This window comes from Lindgomyces ingoldianus, assembly GCF_010093535.1.
Source record: "Lindgomyces ingoldianus strain ATCC 200398 unplaced genomic scaffold BDR25scaffold_51, whole genome shotgun sequence".
NCBI classification, from domain to species: Eukaryota; Fungi; Ascomycota; class Dothideomycetes; order Pleosporales; family Lindgomycetaceae; genus Lindgomyces; species Lindgomyces ingoldianus.
In genome coordinates, this window is record NW_022985212.1 from 186,305 (window position 1) to 207,063 (window position 20,759).

Here is a 20,759-nt window from a genome sequence, read left to right on the forward strand (position 1 = left end):
AGTAATAATAAAGTACTTATACTTTATAAAGTACTTTATTTTATTACTTATTTTTTAAGAAAAGTAATAATAAAACACTTACACTTTATAAAGTACTTTATTTAGTTACTTATTTTTTAAAATAGTAGATTAATTCTTTACATTATATAGTAAGCTCTACTACTGTATAAAGTAAAAAAAAGATAGTATAAAATGCACACTAAAGCTATTAAAGCTGTATAACTTAGTAGCTAGATAATAGTAAATTAATTTTTTACATTATACAGTAAGCTCTACTACTATATAAAGTAAAAAAAAGATAGTATAAGGTGTACACTAAAGCTATTAAAGCTGTACAACTTAGTAGCTAGATAATAGCAGTACTTATGTAATTTACTAAAAAAGTAATTAACTATACTATTATAATAAAATTCTACTAGTAACTAATAACTTTATGTAATAATAAAAAAAATAAGAAATAATTTTTATTATATAAATAACTTATAAAAGACATAGAGATATTAAAGGTAACACTATAAAATAAAACTAGCCTAGAGTACTAGAATAATAAGATTAATATATTAAAAGCTTTAATAAGCTTATAAACTTAATTATATATAAGTTATATAATTACTAATTTATGCATAATAACTTAAAAAGGCGCTACTTTTTTAAGTTTATATATAAAGAATTTTAAAAAATAAACACTATAAGACTTCTTAGCACTTAGCTATGTATTTAAAAAGAAGCTTATATAAGTACTAAAGAATAAAAGAATTACACTATAGCTAGGCACTAAAGGTACTTAAGCCTAGAAGCTATATAATATAGCATAAAAAAAGTAATTACACTAAAAAAGCTTTATATATAACTTTTATTACTATATAAGGCTCTACATAGAAGTAGACTAAATATAATGCTGCTATTAACACTAAACATACTAGCATTACCTGCTTCTATACTTTAGCTAGCACTACACTAATTACTGTACAAATAATACATGCTACTCTACCTAACACCTGCTCTACACCCTTAATTGTACACACTACTGCCTACAGTAGTGTATACACTACTAATTCTACCTACATAATCTATACTATATTATAACTTATATAAACTTTTACTTTAAAGGGAAACTACTAAAGAAAAACTTTTAGTAAATAAGATTATATAATTTTAAAAGGCATAAAAAAAAATAATAACTATATAGGTTAACTATATAACATTTTTATAAATAAAATAAAATTTTTTATTAATCTATGTTAATAGCTAAATATTTAGAAAACTTAGTACACAGACATCTTTCTAGATATTCTAAAAGGTTAGGTAAATATGCACTATATGTATAACATAGGCTCTAGACATAACTAGAAGCATTTATACAACACCTTAAGCATTATAATAAAGGATTTTATGTAAAAAGAAGAAAAGAAACTGCAAAAAGCAAAGTTCTATATAAAAGGTAAAGCTATTTTAGTAAAAAAGCAGCTTATTAAGTTTAACAGTAGAAAGATTAAACTTACACATAACATAGTAGTTTTTACTTAGAAAAAATAAGTAAGCTACCTTTATATAATTAACTTAGAAAATAAGAATGCTGTATAATAATATATTAAGTAACATGTAAGAAAGGTATACATTATATCTATATGTTAACTAGAGGTAGTATTTAACTTGTCTATTACTGCATAAACTATAGACCTTTTATATAATAATATTAACACACTTAACACATAAATCTAATAGCAGATAGATAATAGTAAGTGTAGTCTTACTTTTCTACTATTACAGCATAATTATGTAAAGCTGTTTATTTTTATAGATAAATTATTTGCTAATAATAAAAACCTTAGCTTATAGCTAGCATTTTTAATTATATTAAGTAATAAAGACTATATAAAGTAAAGCAACTACTTTAAAATACTAGGTAACATTATACACTAGAATTCTACTAAGTGTAAAAGAGTAACTAAAAGTGTTCTTACTAGCAAACTATATAGAATAGTTAAAAAGTTTAATAATGTAATTACTTTTAGTATAACTTTATAGTAAATTATATAAACACTTAAACTACTAACGTACTTTATAGGCAAGTTGCTTACACACCTAAGTTGCTTACTTTTGCTAAGACTCTACTAAACTACTCTTTCTACACTAATGCATTCCCCACAACACTACTTAGACGCGCTAAAAGAATGTTAGATATAGCTTACACTCTAAGCTTTTAAATAAGACATAAAACTTTTAAAAAAATGTGCTATAGCTATGTATAAAGTTCTATAAAAAATAATAAATAACTATAGCACTAGATAACCTTTACAAGCTAATTCTACAGCTAAATTATAAAGGCTAGGCAATAAAAAGAAGCAGGTAATTGTTAAGACTAAACTTAAGCTATATGCACAAGGAATTTCCCCTTAGATAGCATTTATAGCTAATATAGCTAATTTTTTGCGCGCTAAGTGTAATCTAGGCTATGTTTATATAAACTAGCCTAGTATATTTATAAAGCGTTATTTAGAGCTTAAAGTAACATTTAAGTGTAAGTATAACTATAAGAAAGCTTTTTATAAGAGTTCTAGGGTAATTTAAAGCAGGTTTAGCCTTGTAGAGAATATTAAAGCTAAGTATAGCATCTAGGATAATAACACATACAACTTTAGTAAGATAGAGTTTATAATTAGCTAAGTATCTCTTAACTATACTTACACTTAAAACTTTACTTTAAGCTTTAAATAACGCTTTACAAACATACTAGGCTAGTTTATGTAAACATAGCCTAGATTATGCTTAGCGCGTAAAGAATTAGCTATATTAGCTATAAATGCTATCTAAGGGGAAATTCCTTGCGCATATAGCTTAAGTATAGTCTTAATAATTACCTGCTTCTTTTTATTACCTAGCCTCTGTAATTTAGCTGTAGAATTAGCTTGTAAAGGTTGTCTAGCACTATAGTTATTTATTATTTTTTATAAGACTTTATACATAGCTATAGCATATTTTTTTAAGAGTTTTATGTTTTATTTAAAAGCTTAGAGCGTAAGCTGTATCTAACATTCTTTTAGCATGTCTAAGTAGTGTTGTGGGGAATGCATTAGTGTAGAAAAGGTAGTTTAGTAGGGTCTTAGCAAAAGTAAGCAACTTAGGTGTGTGAGCAACTCGCCTATAAAGTACGTTACTAATCTTAGTAGTAATCTACATAGATTTAAGGTTTTTATATAATTACCTTATTAAGCTAGGCACTACTAGTAAAAAGTAACTTATAATTAACATTATGTTACTTTATAAATTATATAAAAAAAGGAAAATTACTAAAATAAAGTAAATTAATAGTAAAAACAACTTAGTAGATATATATATAAAGAAAACACTAAACTAGGCTTTTTAATTATTAGTTCTAACTAACTGCCTCTTTGTCTAGATAAAAGCATCTGTAGACTAGCTAGATCTTATGCGTAGAGATGCTTTAGACTAACTAGACTAATAACGCCTTTATATAAAGCTTATTTTTTTATTTTTTTTATTATACACACTTATTTTTCTTATTATAAAATTAAAAAAAAAGAATATATAAAAAAAATAGTTTATTTATCTAATATATAGAAAAAGAAAAACACACTACTTCTTATGTATAGTAGTTACAATGCAGACTACAGCTCTGCTATACACATAAGGCGTAGGCATTAGCCTAAAAGTTAGCTAGCATATAATACTTAATAAAAAAAAAGGCACTAGTAGTGCTGCTATAATAATAAGTACATAAAGTTACTAAGACTTAACTATAACTCTAGACTAAAACTACATAGAAGTACTTTTTATAACACATAACTTTTGCTGCCTATAGCTGCAGATTAGTGCTAGTAAGTAAAATAACATTAATATTATAAAATAGTAAAGCTACTATATGCTACTTCTTAGCTTATCTATAATTAGCATTTTATATAAGAAAAAAGTAGAAAAGCTAAAAAATTTATATATTTATACTAAAATGCTAAATAAACTACTAATTAGTAGTAAAACTAGTTAAAAAAGTAACATAAATGCGCCCTAGGCTGCTAGACTGCACAAGGACGTTAAAAACGCCCACACTAACAGCGCTAGAGGTAGAGGAGGAAGGCTAGAGAGACATCTCTCTCTGTGTGTGTGTGTGTGTGTGTGTGCAGGCAGGAGTATCTGTTACTGTTAGCACTATATAAAAAGAGAAAAAAGCTAGAGAATTATATAGTAAGGCTTAAAAAGTAAAAAATAAAAAAAAGAAAGTAAAAAAAAAAAAAAACCTTATTATATACATCTCTCTACGCACCTGCCTACGCAAAGATTTTACACTATTCTAGTATAAAACCTTACATAAAATAGTTTATATACTACTAAATTACTTATAAAGTAAGTGTATAAAGGCTAGATAATAATAGCCTAAAACACTTTATACTATTTATAAAGCTATTTACATAGTGTAACTAGCCTATCTTAATATACAGCATTACTAAGGTAAGTTTTAATAAATAAAGTAAAGTAAAAGTAAAACATAATTAAATAAACCTATATAGACAAAAGGAAGGTAACACATATAAAAGGCAACTTTTTAGACAAAAAGAAAAGTTGCTAGTGTTTGTACATAGTAGTAGTATTATAGTTTAAATATAAGTAATTGCGCATAAGCAGAACTACATATCTATGTTATATAATACTTATGTGTAAACCTTTATGCATAAATATCTAAATATCCTCTTTTTTCTCTATATAAAGGAAAGATAAAAGTAATAGAACTAGAAACATGTTACTCTTACTTTACTTACCTTGTACACTGTGCACACTGTACACCACTCTTACTCTTGCTACTTAAGTGCTTATACTATAAGCAGCTAGCTGTCAGAGCCTTTTCAACATAAGGCGCTATGCTATAAAGACTTTAGTAGAACAAGTAGGGTAAACTAGATAAGGCCTGTATAAAGAAAAAAAAAAGTTGCTAGTATCTAAACAGCAGTATTTAAATATGCTGTTAGGCGTTACGTAATATAGTCTTATGTTACAGTTGTACGCACGAACAGATAAATATTCCTTTCCTTTACACAGACTAGAACAACAAGAAGAATTAACAACAGTTACCTGCTACCCCCCCTGCGCAATGTGTACACTGTGCAAACCTCTTTGCTTCGCACGTTCTTGTTAATTACAAATGCTAGCTAGCATAGAGCCTATTTAACAGTATAAGTGTAAATTTAATACTAAAACTTTCTTAACTAAATTTAAAGCTTATCTATGTGTACAAGGCAACCTCGAGGTTACTATAGCTAAAACATATGCTGCTACTCTAGCAGTACACGTCTTTCGGGCGCTTATTGCTATTATAGCCTTATTTAGCCTACTTGTGTAATAATCTAACGCTATTAACACGTTTATTAACGCTTGCTTTCTAACTCTAGCATATTATAAATTGCTACTAGACTACTATTACTTTTTATAAGCTCTCTAACTTCTTTAAGCTTTATATAAGCATTAAAATATACTTAAGCTTTAGTATTTAAAGCTTACTAAGTTACTTTAAAAGCTTAGCTTTTTTTAAGTCTTTAAAAAAAAAAATTTTTACTAATAAAAAGCTTATAGTTTACTTTTATATCAATAGTATTATTATTTTTTACTTACTAAAGTATAAGAAGCACTTAAACTAATTTAAAATTAAGCTTATAAAAATTTATAAAATTTAAGCTATAAAAAAACTAAACTAGTTTCTTAGTATTTAAATTAACTATAATAAAGTTAACTATACTATATAGCTTAGTTAAAAGTTATACATTAAGTAGTTTACTACTTACTTTAATTTTAATACTAGTTATACACACCCTTAGCTAATTACTTTATTAAATGTATTAGCACTACCTTTGTAGCTTAATTAGATAACTAAAATAAATATATAAAGAATTATAGCATACTAGCAGCGCGTTAGCTTTATTAGCTATACTGCTACTACTATTTAACTTAACATTACTAAAGCTTATTTAAAGCTATCTAAATACTAAAAGGCTACTTAGCATATAATTAAGTACTTTTATAGCACTAAAAACTATGCATGTTAGTACTTAAAAACTTTTACTTACTTATTTTAAAAACTTATTTTTATAGTGCATTAGATGCTACTTAGAGTAATAATAAAGCTAGTTACTATAGCTTTTATAGTATACTATTTACACTATTTAGTGTAGCTGTTAATTAGAAGGCCTTTTTACAGCGCTTAGTTACTAAATTAATAACTAAAGTAAAGCTTTTAGCTCTCTTTTACGCTACTAGCTACTTATAGTAGTAGAAGTGATTTTTTATAAATATAAACTTTAACACTAAAAAAAGCTTGCTTTACTATATAATAATTAATAAACTATATAAGCTATAGTAAAAGATTTTAAGCTTAATACTAAGCTTAAGCATATTAATATTTATAACCAGGCTTTATTTACTTAAGTAATACTTTAAAAGCTTACTTTACTAATACTAGCTTTAAAGCTTAAGCTTACTAGCTTTTTTTTTATAGCTATTTTGCGCTTTTAAGTGCACTACTATACACCTGCAGTCTATTTATTTTTATACAGCTTTACTTTAGTATTTACTTTGTTAAAGCTAGGGGGGTGTGTCGCACGTGTCTCATGCAATGTCATACCCATGTACTGCACTATTTACTTATTAGGCATAGCTCCTTTCTCGTACAGTATATAGTCAGCCCAGAGCTCTATCAAGCTCCTTAGACCTTACAATACACTCGTGCAGTCCACTTTGTTTGGATCTCAGTACCTTGTTGATTCGCTTACCATATGACCCCTTCTCAGCTCATGCAGGAGTGTTGTTTCTTGCTAGCTGATCAAGCCTGTTCCATCAATGCATCATGTTGAAAAGATTAGACGTCCTCGCTCGACTGTTTCTGTCGCGTACAGCTATCTGTCTACATATATCCTTCTGCTGTGCTAGCTAGAAGGTTGACCTTTTGGCAAACGCAACAGTTTCTGTTCCAGACCGTCGTTATTTAGGAAGCAGATTCCTTGCTTCTTCTATAGAGATCTCTAAAATCTCGTTCAGACCTTAGTCGTTTCATACTCCAGATGGCCTTCTGGGTGACACTAACGCGAGAGACTGTTGTACAGGGATGGCGAAGCTGGCAGAAAAGAAGTTGGAATACAGCCTGTCGAACGGCGACCTCTACCAGAACTTAATCACTCAACGCAATGTACCGCTACTCGCTCTCTTTGATATCCTCTGTCGGTCCGCACAACTCACAATGCCTAGTATGTTATTTCCAAGATCTAGAGAGGGCATTGAATACAGCGCTCTAATGGCAATGATTACGGAGAATCGGCAGTTAAATAACACGTCTGCTACACCAACTACACTAGGCCATGGACAAGGGCACGGGATAAGCTGCTCACCGGCGTCAATACAGCTTTGCCTGGATCGGCATCTACCAGCGGCTTTGAGGAGTCTAGACGAAGACGAATAAGACATGGGATTTGACCACCGAGACCACTGGCCACTTCTTAAAACACCGAATCTCATCCGATTACACTGCTACGGAGACGAAGCAAGTTTCAACTTGTGGTTTCAGTTGGAAGAAGACGTGGAAGAATATGGCTCTATAGGGCCTGGACTTTTGCGACTCGGTAGAATGCGAATCCCACATAGGGCCAGATGGTAGACTCGCCTCTCTTCCCCAATTCCACCACCTAGAGACACTGCATATTTAACTTCTAACTCTCTTTGGGAGGATTTCCGCTATATCTTGACTTGATGTTGGAGATGTGTTTCCTAGCTCACTGGCCGAACTTACGCTAGATGAGCAGTGGCTCTAAGATGTTGTCGAGACAGAGGAACGTATTAAAATGTACTTGGGGCTGATAGATCCGGAGGATTTCGAAGGCGGTTGGATAATGGGCTGTAGTATAACTAAAGCTAGTTTTTAACACAGTTATAGGAAAGGCATCTTGAAGATGTTGATGCGGTTGTGCGATGCGTCGGTAGAACATCTGCCTTATCTACGGCAAGTGCATTACGTTTCGGACTTTTGGTCGCGAAGAGGATGGGAACGACAGCATTTAGATTAGCTAAACAGTTAGTATAGTCGGATAGCTAATTGACCACAATACTTTATTTGTTATCTACGCTACCTAAGCGTACGATAATCGCTAACCATGTATTATTTAGGTGTAGCGGTGGTAACTCGCAACTATTGTAGAATGTCGGTCGTAGTAGTTCCTAACCTAGGCGTGATTCCTATACTTCCACAGTGTTACTCCCTATTCGAATTAACCCCGAGGGTCTTGTGTGCATGCATACCCAACCTACTTATATCAGATAACTTCGGATTGGGCCTGTACTGTCTCCACCAAATCATCTAAGTCCTTCGGGTCGCGATAAACTGATTGTTCCAACCTTTTGGTAAATTCTGTTGAGTTCACCATGCGCTTCTCAATAGCGGACGCAGCGTTGACTAGGACGTATCCATAGCATCTAGGCTCCTTCTGCCCTCGCCTGTCGATCCTCCCAAACAACTGCTGCATGTCCGAGTACTTGTGACTAGGTTCGATCAAAATGGCATGGTTTGCACGCTGTATGTTTAGTCCTACACCAACAGACCTAAAGGTGCAAAGTATGATCCATTTAGACTCGTCATTGCCGAAAGTTTCTAAGGCCTGGGACTTCTTCGCGTTGTTCATGCCGGTTTCGTAGAGGACAATGGATTCTTTGCCGTACGTCTGAGACAGTTCATTCTTCCATGCGGCTAGCACAAGAGGGTTACGAGTTGCGATTAAGACCTTGCATCGTGTGCCGTCTTGTCTCTTCAGCTTGCGGATAGAATTGCAGATGCCTTTAGCGCATTTAATCTTTGCGTTCTGGCGGAACCCAGAGTTGGCCAAGACCTTAGTAAAGGCAGAACCCAGCGGGTCTCTGACCCAACTTCCGACATGCTCGTCTGCCTTTGAGCAACTCCTTGATTCTTCATCGTCAGGCCCATTATCTGGATGTAGCCCCTCCCAGTGTTCGACAATCTGGGCTACAGATGCTGCCACCCTGGCCGTATGGTAAGATTGCGACTTCACCGAACTAGGCATCTTAGGTTTTTGGTTAGCGTCACTCCCGTTCGATTCCCACACTGCTACGAGTTCTTGGTATTTGCGCCTGCGCTCTGCCTTTACCTTCCCCTCTAGCCGAACAAGGATTTCCGCCTCCGTTGTATTCGCCTGGCACTGGACCATATCGAGATAGAGTTCGCTCGCCTTTGGGATAACTGGTTTGCTGTCAAACCAACGCGTTGATTCCCCTCTTCGAATAAAAAATGTTGGAACTACTTTGCGAATAAATACGACCAGTGTCCGGAATTGAAAGTCATGAGTCGCGAGAGCCGGATTGGTCTTTGCCTTTTCACAGAGACGATCGAAGTCCTTTGCCATCTGGTTGACGCTGTCCTGTGTGAGATTGCGCAGAACACCAAATTCACTATTCGTATCAACATCATCCCATTCTTTGGATCTCAAACCCATCGTGAGGAATTTCAGAGGCTCCATTGGTTTGCCGTTATCGGGTGTACCAGACATACCCCACAGGGCAGGGCTGCGATTATACACCTCTCGGTATTCCCTTGCGGTGTCTTTGATAAATGCTGGGATGGTCTGGCCATAATTGTCTTGGTGGCACTCATCCCAGAAGATACACCCAACCTGCATGAGATTCCTTGTGAACGTCCTAGTAGTGCCTTTTGCCTGTGTTTGCCACTTCCAATGAGTCTCTCGCGTGGTGATATACTTGCTGGCCACGCGACCTACCAAACATCCTCGCGTTGTGACTATATTGACACGGGCGGAGCGACGCGGCGCCTTCTCTGCTGTAGCTTCAGGGTCGCAGGCACGAGGTCCAGAAAACGTAGGGTTGGTCCAGCTTTGGGTTTGCATGGTCTTTCCAACCTGCTTTGTGCGGTTGTCCGTTTCCCATTGCTCTTCCATGGACCAGTCGACGGCCTTGCAAGTAGCCGACACTTCTTCGTCGGTCAATGCGCCGGTGAAGTCGTCCTTGTTGAACTTATCGGCATGGATTGCGACCCGGGGCGGGAACTCACGCTCCATTATTTTGCCGCCTTTTAGCATTAACCTTGCATCATTCTGGAACGAGCGCAAACCAGCATTGGGAGTAAGGGTGATCGTAATACCTCTCTGTGGGCCGAATCGGTAGATATCCCTGTTGCCTGCCTCGCAGGAGCATGCGAGTGGCTGTTTTGCTGCGCTAGGGCATTTGGCGTCAGGTGACTGGCTTTTTGGTAGGTGGGACTTGTCTCCACGCGCTCGTGCGTCCTCTACCTCAATAGTATTCTCATTGTGGAAGTAGTTTATGAGGAAATGGGTAAGGGACTGAATTGTCTTTCCTCCGCCAGGTTCGTCTGCATAAATGCCACCTGGACATGGGGTAGCCCTCTCCCGGTGGAATGCCCAAGTTGCGGATGCTAGCTGGTACGGACTAATTTTAAAGTCAGGATTGAGACCCCAGTTAGGAATCACAATTCCGTCCGACTTTGCGAGGGCTTTGTAGTCAATGAGAGGAAAATATCCTTGGATGAGGTCTAACATGCATCGTTGCACGCGTGCAAGCTCGCCGTCCAAATTAACCAACCCTTCTTGAAAAAGCTGCGCAACAAATTTTTCCTTGTTACGCTCATGCCGCTCCGCCTCGCTAACGTCGTCATCGAACTCATCGGAATCATCCTCAGGATCATGTTCGGACCCGGATAACACGTCGTCTAAATCCTCCATAGGATCGCTTTTTAGGCTGCTGTCCGTGGCAGAGCTGGCGGCTGAGGTGGAATCCATTTCGTCGTCGACCGTAGCCATTTCATTGTAGTTCTTAGCACTAGAGACTAAGCTAGACTCCTCTTCGCTGTCTGAACCCTCTTCGTAGCTGCTGGCGGTGGAGGCTAACCTGGACTCCTCATTTCTATCTAGGAAAACATTATCTTCTCGAATAGAAGGGCTAGGGCCTGAGGTGCTATCCCATGTGCCCTTATGGGTAGACGCTGATCTAGTCCTAGGGCGTTTGGTAGGGCTACGTTCGACACGACCTTGCTCATCCGATAGTGTACGACTCATCGTCCGTTTCGCACGAGAAAACCGGGGCCTTTCCGGACGTTCGTTACTGATATCCTTACTCAAGAAGGGTGTGGTTCTGCGCACTGAGGGTGTTTCTAGTGATATTTGGGCGTCGTGTGATTGTGTTTCAATGCTGGGTTGGGGGCTTGCCCTGGGAGAATGTAAACGTTGCCGCAGGAGCGAACTGGGAGAGTAGGAAGACTCCTTAGGACAATTTTCAATAGTCCCGGTACCAAAAGCTGGCGCGTCCTGACTGAGCTCATTGGGCTGGTTAATGTCGCTCCGATAGCAGTTGTTTGAAGAACGTGAGGGTCGCACCGTGAACTCTACAGCCCGCTCGCCGTTTGTTGCAGACTGGCAAAGGATTGCATTGAATGCGGCATCGCTTCGAACAGCGGCATTCTGATTATTCCAGCTAGCAATGTATGTCGCCTTGCTAAGGTCCGGCAGCTCTTCACATGACTGCAATTGCTTTGTAAGCAACTCCAAAGAAGCGTTTTGTCCCTCCCCAGTTAAGATTTGCTTAACGGAGACCAACTCAACAAAATCCATTGTCTCAATCTTGACCTCAATCAACAAGTCTTCCTTGTGTACAGGTGCGCTGCAGGTTGCATCTTGATTTCTCGGAAGACGTAGAGGAGGACTGTGAAGCGTTTGTGTTACCGATTCCGTCAGTTCGGAGCTATTCTGCGGTTTGAAGGGCGTTGCCTGAGCGCGGCGTTTGGCCTCGGTCGGTGCAGGAACGGTCGAAATCCCCAGCTTTTTCCTCCTAGACGCATTCGAGTGGGCAACTCCAATCAGCCTTTGAACAACGTACTCAAACCAAACCTCTGGGGCGCTGGAGCGTGCGGTGTCAAGTTGTGGCATATTTCTGCAGAATTCCGCCACGACTGCCTTTTTGGCGTGAGTTTTGTTCCCCTTGAAATTTGTGCCCTCTGGTTTCACTTTAAGCGCGACGCGTTCAATGTCCTCTTTTAGGTCGTTGTACGTCTCCATAGTTAGCCCAAGGCCTACAGCATAATCTTCTGCTCTGGTCGGTCTATTGTTCGTGTCGTACCAATCGTGAGGTTTTGCCCACTTGCCGGCCATTGTTGCGTTTCTCGATGTGCTGCGCTCGAGTGAGTAAGTCGAGAGTCTTCTTGAATCAAGAGAAATAGTTGCTGTTTGATGATGAAGAAGGGCCGCGTTGATTTGAGGTCGGAGGACTTGGTTGGCGGAGGAAGGTTAAGGCTGCAATTTGCCGCCACGGCGCAGTGAAAAGGAAAAGTGAAAGGTGAAAAGTGAAAGGTGAAAGTTGTGCGCAACACGGCGGTGTGCCGCAAATTGCGATACGGTGACTACGGGCTGCGGTGTGCATATTGCCTTCGCTTTCGTGGCACTCGGTTCGACCATGGCGCGACTAGATGGCTAATAGGGGCTACCCTATCCAGCCTGCTTTTAGTATAGGCGGGTCGACGGTCCAGCACTGTCAAGCTCTTGCAGTGTTAGATGCGAGCGAAATGTCCGGGAAGGTGTATATGTACCTCTGTTGATCAATGCCTATTCCATAGACACGTAATATGGCATGTGAGCTTCTTAACCAATGAGAAGTAGCACGGAGGGTCGTAACTCATCAGAGTGCTGTAGAAAATGCGACTGCTCACTTTAGTATAACATCATACCACTAATATCTTTATCGCCATCTCCGTAGATCACGATCAAATTCTTCATGTCGTCGGCATCTATATTTAGTCGTTAATTGTAAGATATACATGGTGAGGAGCAACATATTTTACTTTTCTCTGCACAGAAGATCTTTTCTCTCACGTTGTTAGTGTGACAAGTACTCTCTAGCGTTTGCCATAAAGTTCTAACTAGGTAACACACTTGACAAAGTTTGCTTCACCTGTAGGACTATGCATGATGTGCAGCAGGACCGTCGCCCGACCTATACTAAAATGCAGGCTGGGCAGGGTAGTCCCCCATTAAACATATTATAATGGCATTAATTTAATTTCCGCTGGCTTATATTCGGCATGTGTTACTCTCTGACCTGCCTGAAAATTCCCACAGTGCTAAGAATTAACCTGCCAGGATTGTTTTGGTATTCCTTTTTAGCATCTTCACCACTTTCACCACCTTCACCGCCTTTACCAATATTGGCCACGGCTTTTACCCATCTCTACTCCAGGACACCACCCTACCATCTTCTAAACGCGATAGATTTGCTCCACTAGGCGCCGATTGAATCTGCACTGCCTCTTTTCGAAGTGGCTACATAAAACATAATGTCTGTTAGCCCACAACGTGGAGAGGTGAGTACTGAGGGTGAGTGCTTGCGCGACTTTCTTCATAGCGGGATTTGATTGTACTCAGCATTTGTAATAGGTAACAAGTTTGACGTACAGCGTGCCGTTCAAGATGGACCTTCCTATGGACCACTTAATCTCCCAAGACACCTCTATGTAAAGGACTCGACGAAAATTTCGCAAGGAAGCGGCGGTACTCGAGGTCGCCCATACCCGCCAAGCGAAGGATAACCCACCGTCTAGTTTCCTCGGCCTTCTTGAGCTCGGTAGCCTTCATGCGTTCGAGAAAGACGTCCCGAAGTGTCACATCTGCAGCGTGTTTGGTCACATGCGCGCTTTATGTCCCCAGAGAGATGCATGTAGATCTGCCGCAAACGTGGCGAGACCAGCCAACTCAAGCGTGTACGGCCCGTTGGAAGCCCTGGTTATATTGGACTCGTTGTCCGGTGGGCTTTTACAAGGAAGCTGGGGTTGCATTGCGACAGCGGGCACATTTATAGTGTTGGGTAAAAGGGATATCTTAGATGGGGAGTGCTTGAGGATGACGCCATTCAATTGAAACGCGAGATTTTGCGGCGTAGATACGGACGATGCCTCTATCACCCTGGCGTTGAAATTTCGGTAAGTCACCTGGTGTATAATAGATTCCTCGTACATTTCTGAGTCGTGTTTAGACTCCTCCAAGTCGTTTTTGGCCTGCTGAAAGAAGGCCATATTCAGCCCGAAATCTGCAAGGTGTATGGTTTCTCAGACGTGCAGGCTGCGTTCCGATATTTGGGCAGTGGGGAGTCTATTGGTAAAATCGTCATCTCGAGAGTGCATGATCAGGAAGGCTCAGTTGTTCCGGCAAGCAACTTGTGTTAATCTTCGGTTCATCTATTGACCGCTAGGCAGATACTGGCAGCCGCACCTCGTCTCTCACTTCGCTCCGATGCCTCATATCTCATCTTGAGAGGTCTGAAAGGTCTCTGCGGAGGCTTGGCAGTATATGGCACCCATGAAGGAGCCAAAACACCTGTAATACTGTCACGCTCAGGATACAATGATGAAAAATCACGGTTCATCATTTCTAAGATTACATCGCTAGGCTGTCGCCTGGATCTGGTGAAGGGCGATGTCACCAATAAAGCGGACGTGGAGCGAGCCTTCATGGAAGCCTCAGCACCAATTTTTGGAGTTGTGCAGGGAGCAATGGTACTTCGAGTAAGCTGTTCAGCTAACCTGTCTATGGGCCTAAACTAACGGCATCGCAGGATAAACTGTACAGCTCTATGACACACACTGAATTCCATGAAGCAATTATGCCAAAAGTTCAAGGCACTTGGAACTTGCATAACGTCGCTCTTCGACTGGAGATCACGCTTGACTTCTTCACACTTTTGTCGAGCCTCTGTGGCATCGTTGGCCAAAAGAGTCAAAGCAATTACGCCGCAACCAACGCCTTTCTCGACAGTTTCGCACACTATCGCAAATCACTTAAATTAGCAGCATGCTCCGTTGACCTCGGCCTCATCGAAGACGTGGGCTACGTGGAGGGCAAAGAGTCGCTTTTAAGCCGACTTTTGAGTCAAGGCTGGCACCCGATCAACGAAAAATTTCTCTCTAAGATCCTATACATTTCCATCCTCCAGCAGAAGAGTTCAGCTATCAACCCTTCCAGCTCAGCACAGCTTATTTCTGGAATGCCGGTGCCTTTGCCAGAACAATCGCCTGCACAGTGCGATCCTCGATTCAGCACTCTTCGCTATGGTAGTGGCTCGGGAGCGCAACGAGGTTCTTCTCGAAGCGGTGGCGTGCAGTCGGCTATCAATATCCTTCATGATGCGTGGAAAGCACAAGATGAGGGTGGAGATCAGCCCGAGCTTTTGTGCACCCTAATTTCGTTGGCCAACAAGCAGTTCATGAAGAGTCTCGGGATGTCAGAGGAACTGGACCCATTTAGACCAATTTCCGACTATGGTATAGACTCGCGGGTCGCAGTCGGGTTCAAGAACTGGACATCGGTAGATTTAGGAGTAGAGATTGCAACACTAGATGTCATGGGTGCAAAAACGTCGACTTCTGTGTCAGCTCATTTTGAAGCGAGGGTTCCACTATCGTGGTCAAAAGTGATCCTGTTTGAATGAATAGATGAGAGCTATATAAGCTAGAATTACATGAATGGGTTTACTTTCTCTTCGCACCACTCCCAGAACTGCTTCGCCTTTCCCTCATAAATTTCTTTATAAACATCCTCCCGCGAATTGGGCTTTATGACGCCGAATGGCCAAATATAGCAGCCATTCTAGGCCTTGGTAATCTTGTCCGAAAATCCTGCAAACATTAATTGTATACGCACCATATTTGGCTTGATAGAGCACGAAACATCTTAAGAAAAGTACAAACAGCCAATTTTCGCCAGCATAAATGCCGGTGTACAATTTCCCAGGATTCTGGCAAACGGTGATGATTTCCTGGTCTCCCCATCTTACGGCGCCTTCATGTGCGAGGAAGAGATCGCCGCATTTCGACGCTGCGTAGTCGACATACTGCGTGATGGTCTTTCCGCCATTAAGACGTGGAAAGCCAACCCCGCCTATCGGTGCGCTCATTTCGATCTGGACTGATCCTGTCCAGACGATGCGCGACGGCCGGCCGGAGTTCTTTGCCCCAGCTCGAAGAAAAGGCACGAGCAAGCTAGTAAAAAGGAAGGGACCAACTGCATTCGCCCCCATATGCGCTTCAAGGCCCTGTGGGGTCGGTGACCCCGGTACACAGCCCATGGCCGCATTGTTCCATAGGATGTGTAGCTCCTTCTCCTGGGCTGCGAACTTCTTATAGGCTAGCTTCACGGTCTGAAGATCGCTCAAATCGAGCCCATGGAGCGATTTTAGAATCCCCTTGGTACCTAGGGCGGACGCTGCTGACTCGATCTCGGCAATAGCCTCGCTGATTCTCTCCTCGGACCTACTGGCAAGATAGATGGTTGCGCCGGTGGGATACAGGAATTTAGTGAGCTCTTTTCCGATTCCTGAGTTTGCACCCGTGACGATAAATACTTTGCCCACTTGGCTTCCGGGAGGGTCTGCTTCAGTAAAGACGGGTGATCTGGATGGGAAGAATTGCTGCCAGATCGCTCTGAGCGACATTATTACGGTGGCGATTGAAAGACGGAAGCAGAAGTGGGACTCGAATTTGTCGCAGGGAAGCTTCGTGGCGAAGTTGAGGAGAGACACGGCTTACGTGAGCCATTAGAATTGGGCGACATAATCGGAGGTTACTAAATACTGTACTAAGTTACACAATTATGTGGTTGGATGCTGTAAGCCTTACTTTACCTACCGTGCCGCATATCAACACCTTCCTCGACATCGCCGCTAATCAATCCACCACGAACGTGCTGATTGATTCTCCAAGCTGTCGCTATCGCGTTGTGGAAAAAGTGCCGAACATCCAGCGTTCTCTTATCATGGATAGCATTGAAAATGTCGAATTCAAGACGATCGATGGCCTCACGCTGCGCGGACACGTTTATCATTCTGAGGGCTGCGGACTGGGTGTAGTTATGTGTCCTGGGGTGAGACTCTAGAACTTACGGCCCATGGCTTTTCAATTAATATTTTAACAACTCCTCGTTTCAACTGCGTCAAGTGAATGGCCGGCCTGCACAGCGTCGCGAAAGCGTTCCGGGATAATGGGATTACAGCCCTCGTCTATGATCCACGCACAGTCGGAGAAAGCGATGGTCAGCCTCGCACAACATCGACCCTTCCCCACAGATTCAAGATTCCTCTGATGCAATCACGTATATAAGTAAGCTTCCAAATGTGAATGCCAACCAGATAGGTCTCCGGGGGATATCGCCTGCGGGAAGTGTAGCGCTACGTACCGCGCGTTTCGACAAACACGCAAAACGGGCGATCACAGCATGCCCGGTAGCAGAATATTATTACGACAAGAAGATCATGGAAAAAGCTCTACAAAAGTGCATCCAAGACCGCGTTTCGCAAATGATGGGAAATCCGCCACTTTACGTCCCTATGCTGACAGCTTCCGGCACTAATCCGGCGGGTTTGGACGTTGGCTACGAGCGAGAATACGCAGCAGAAATGATGAGGAGGGGTATCCAAGTCGCACCCAGCCACAAAAACCAAACTACTATTCAGTCTTATCATAAACTTGACCCATGGCCAATGTGGAAGCATCTCGGCTCCACGCCGGTACTCTTTTTGGTCCCGGAAACCGACTGATTGTGCCCACCAGAGGTACAAATACGCCACATTGAGTCCTTAGCCGGACCCAAAAAATTGCATGTTCAGAAAGGAAGCGGGCACATGGACATATTTGAGGGAGCGCATGCCGATGAGGTCTTCAGGCTCTCCCTCAATTTTTTATGCAATGTCAACGTTGGGACGACCATCAACGATACCGACTACGACGGAAATAGTACATTTGAGGTCTCATAGCCAACACAAACATCACGAGCTGATTGGAAATGTCAAATCCGCACCCTTCTCTACCAATATCTCTACTTCCTCCTTGTAACCTTGCGTTATTGCTCGGTGAAGTGCGGTGTGCCCTTCATGATCGTACAAATCGATTCGTATGAGGCACTGAACCGTCCCTCTCACATGACGAGAATGAGATGCTTTTCGGAGCCTACGGTAGGCGCCGCAGATCTACGGGGCTGTAAGCAATGTGTTAGTTACAGTAGGAGCCCTGTTTCACTGGTTCACTGCTTCTTGAGGCGAGGAGCTACGCAGAACCGTACTTCAGGTAATCGACAGATCATCAACAGGTCAAGAAAAGGCTGAGAGGAGATAGCGATCCGACCCGACGTGCAGACTAATAGTCGAAAAGGAAGATTCAACAGCTCCAATTGGCCACGTATGGGCTTAGCATAATCCCCATTCCTCGCGCTACAAGGTTATTAATATCCGCGTTCAGAGATCCTGTAATCCACTTTCTGCTCTTAATCCCCAAAAACCCTTGCAATTAACATTTCCGTAATGAGCCTGCGAAAACCTATCAACTCCAACCCGGCAATCCAAGTCAGCCTCGTCTCCTGACAATCGTATTTGTCCGGTTCGATCGAGACATTCTTGTCCAAGATAGGTACTAACCTTTACATCGGGGCCGTCGCTGTGTATGCAGGCTGTAGGAGTATGGAACTGCATCGATGTATCGTATACATTGATGACGAGGAGCTAGCCTCTTAGTTATCGTCTCTAGGTTCCTGAGCCGGGGGCCCTGCCAATGCAGCCCAGTTTTCCTGTCCGTTCTCTCATCAGGGTTATACTCACCGCTAGTCCGTGTGCGAGAAAGGTAGCTAAGACCTGAAGGGCTGCATATTAGCAATTTTGGTGTAACGATTTGGCTGATTTCACGGGGCTTCATACTTTGTATCGTTCAGTGCCTCTGAGAGTATAGACTACCCTCGGTGAATTTGGCATATAGTTAGGTGTAGGATCTACCCCATCTGCATCGTAGCAGTTGTGCTTTTCCTTCAATTAGGCCAAGATAAATGGATGCAGGTGCACGCTGGGATTTGTATTACGTCCACCGGCATGCATCAATGGCGTTGCAGTAATATACAAGAGATGTACATTTACGGATTGCGCCCTCCCTGTCGTCATTAAAAGAAAAACCGTCTGAGGGCCAACGAAAATTCAGCATATGGAAAAGTTAACAGGAAGGGGATAGGGCTGTGCCGCATTATAGGGCTGTGCCGCATGAGGGAATGATAGGGAAAGAGGGTAACCCGTACATGTTTTCCCCCTTATACTGTCGGACCCCGAATTCCTGCAGGGTTCTTCTCCAATCACAGGCTACTCACGACGTCGCCGCTCTTGGGGGTTAAGTATGCTGCGCCAACCCGAATTGCAGAGCGGCCTTTCTCATATTCCCGTTTACCCCATTTACATCTTCGTTGATTGCGTGACTCAGGTCAGCAGCGATACCTTTTACTTTCGCTGAGAGCCCGTGGGGCACGACCTACTTTTCGATATGTTGTTTCTTTCAGGTAGTTTCGTTTGCCGCAACAGGATTGCGACTATGCGGACGAAGCATCCAGCAGATACGGCTGCAGGTCAATGACTATGCTATTTTAGCTGCGTTGGTGAGTGGCATTCGGGATCTTGACGCCGGAACAGAGAGGCTGAGAGACTGACCATCCATTAGGCTTTGACTGTCGCTAGTATCGGTGTTTTGGGCGCATGTGAGTGGAGCAAAAATTCACCGAAGGCTGTATGCGAGATCTAGAGTTGATGTAAAGCAGCGGTCAACCATGGAATGGGTATCAACATTGCGAAGGTGGGCTCGTAAGATTTAATCACTTTCATCAAGGCACTCCAGCCCCCGACTCAAGCAGACGGTCGTGTCAACCCCTTATAGCTACAGACCGTCATTACGGTGACCTGGGAATCGGCCATTTTCGCCATTAGGATCTCAATCCTCGACCTCTACATCAAGATTTTACACGTCCCGTGGTTCATCAAAGTCTGCTATGCCTACATCGCATTTCAGGTCGCCTTCATCCTCTCGATGTTCTTAACTACCATGCTGCTTTGCAGACCGTTCAGTTTCCAGTGGGACAAGACGATTCCAGGAGGCATCTGCGGAGACCTGTTGAGTAGCTATTCTGCTACTCACGTCATCATCTTGATCACTAATGTCATCACTGCCGTCCTTCCCATTCCCGTCCTTTGGAAATTCAACATGAATCGTCGGAAAAAGATTGGTATTTCTCTCATGTTCATGCTCGGAACTATGTACGTCTTGACCGATTTTTCAATCTGATATCCTCGCTAATTTCGTGTCACCTTCGTAGCATAATCGCATTCAACATCATCCGCCTCGCGTAGGGTGATAAAAGCAGGAGCCTAGATATCACCTACGATTATGCGATCCTCTCCTGCTTCAGCGAGCTGGAGATCCAGCTCGGTCTTATCCTTGCCTCAGTTCCCGTCATGCAACCGGTCCTGCGCAAGTACTTTGGCTCAGGCTTCTTCGGTACAATAGGTGCCAAGAAGTCATCATCCTCTCGCTTAACTTACTATATCGGGTCAACCCACTCACCTCAAAATTTTCCGCACCACTTGTTCTCCTCCTTCTCCACACTACTACTATGCCTTCCCAACCTAAAACTGCTTACTGTAAATATAATAAGCCTACCCTTACTAGCATCTAGGCGCTTTCTTGTATTAGTTTTAGCCTTTTAAAGATATAAAAGACTTTTTTTATTTTAATTCTATTAACTAAGTTAATACTTAAGTAGTTATAAAAATGTAAGAATAAGCTTTAAAAAAAAGCTTATTACATAAAAAAACTTTTAAAGCTTAATAAGTATGTAAAGTAATAATTAGTATAACACTTAAAGCAGTTTTTTTTTAAAACATATAAA

General features: G+C 41.3%; 6 protein-coding genes across 6 annotated transcripts; 4 read left to right on the forward strand and 2 right to left on the reverse strand.

The window, feature by feature from the left end:
- Positions 1-6,614: 6,614 nt before the first annotated feature.
- Positions 6,615-7,459, forward strand: BDR25DRAFT_362160 (uncharacterized protein; the record flags this gene model as incomplete). Its single annotated transcript, XM_033696537.1, has 6 exons — positions 6,615-6,632; positions 6,689-6,805; positions 6,832-6,888; positions 6,938-6,983; positions 7,042-7,076; positions 7,118-7,459. The coding sequence occupies 6 exons, from the start codon at positions 6,615-6,617 to the stop codon at positions 7,457-7,459; spliced, it is 615 nt and encodes a 204-aa protein (XP_033540805.1).
- Positions 7,460-7,519: 60 nt separating this feature from the next.
- On the reverse strand, positions 7,520-14,092 carry BDR25DRAFT_362161 (uncharacterized protein; the record flags this gene model as incomplete). Its single annotated transcript, XM_033696538.1, has 17 exons — positions 7,520-7,660; positions 7,712-7,804; positions 7,845-7,991; positions 8,134-8,182; positions 8,250-8,275; positions 8,316-12,295; positions 12,338-12,468; positions 12,547-12,615; positions 12,645-12,710; positions 12,745-12,811; positions 12,878-12,891; positions 12,957-13,034; positions 13,115-13,238; positions 13,274-13,343; positions 13,374-13,500; positions 13,549-13,713; positions 13,755-14,092. The coding sequence occupies 17 exons, from the start codon at positions 14,090-14,092 to the stop codon at positions 7,520-7,522; spliced, it is 5,685 nt and encodes a 1,894-aa protein (XP_033540806.1).
- A 25-nt stretch (positions 14,093-14,117) lies between these two features.
- On the forward strand, positions 14,118-15,504 carry BDR25DRAFT_362162 (KR-domain-containing protein; the record flags this gene model as incomplete). Its single annotated transcript, XM_033696539.1, has 3 exons — positions 14,118-14,218; positions 14,269-14,581; positions 14,632-15,504. The coding sequence occupies 3 exons, from the start codon at positions 14,118-14,120 to the stop codon at positions 15,502-15,504; spliced, it is 1,287 nt and encodes a 428-aa protein (XP_033540807.1).
- Positions 15,505-15,530: 26 nt separating this feature from the next.
- Positions 15,531-16,519, reverse strand: BDR25DRAFT_382826 (NAD(P)-binding protein; the record flags this gene model as incomplete). Its single annotated transcript, XM_033697795.1, has 2 exons — positions 15,700-16,519; positions 15,531-15,662 (listed from the first exon to the last, which is right to left on the reverse strand). The coding sequence occupies exons 1-2, from the start codon at positions 16,504-16,506 to the stop codon at positions 15,531-15,533; spliced, it is 939 nt and encodes a 312-aa protein (XP_033540808.1). The 5' UTR covers positions 16,507-16,519.
- Positions 16,520-16,756: 237 nt separating this feature from the next.
- Positions 16,757-17,823, forward strand: BDR25DRAFT_382833 (uncharacterized protein; the record flags this gene model as incomplete). The annotated part of the gene is made up of 3 exons (XM_033697796.1): positions 16,757-16,934; positions 17,137-17,577; positions 17,623-17,823. The coding sequence occupies exons 1-3, from the start codon at positions 16,827-16,829 to the stop codon at positions 17,821-17,823; spliced, it is 750 nt and encodes a 249-aa protein (XP_033540809.1). The 5' UTR covers positions 16,757-16,826.
- A 1,975-nt stretch (positions 17,824-19,798) lies between these two features.
- BDR25DRAFT_243993 (uncharacterized protein) lies at positions 19,799-20,155 on the forward strand (the record flags this gene model as incomplete). Its single annotated transcript, XM_033685834.1, has 1 exon — positions 19,799-20,155. A coding segment is annotated over one exon (357 nt), but the record flags the coding sequence as incomplete, so codon positions are not given.
- Positions 20,156-20,759: the final 604 nt, after the last annotated feature.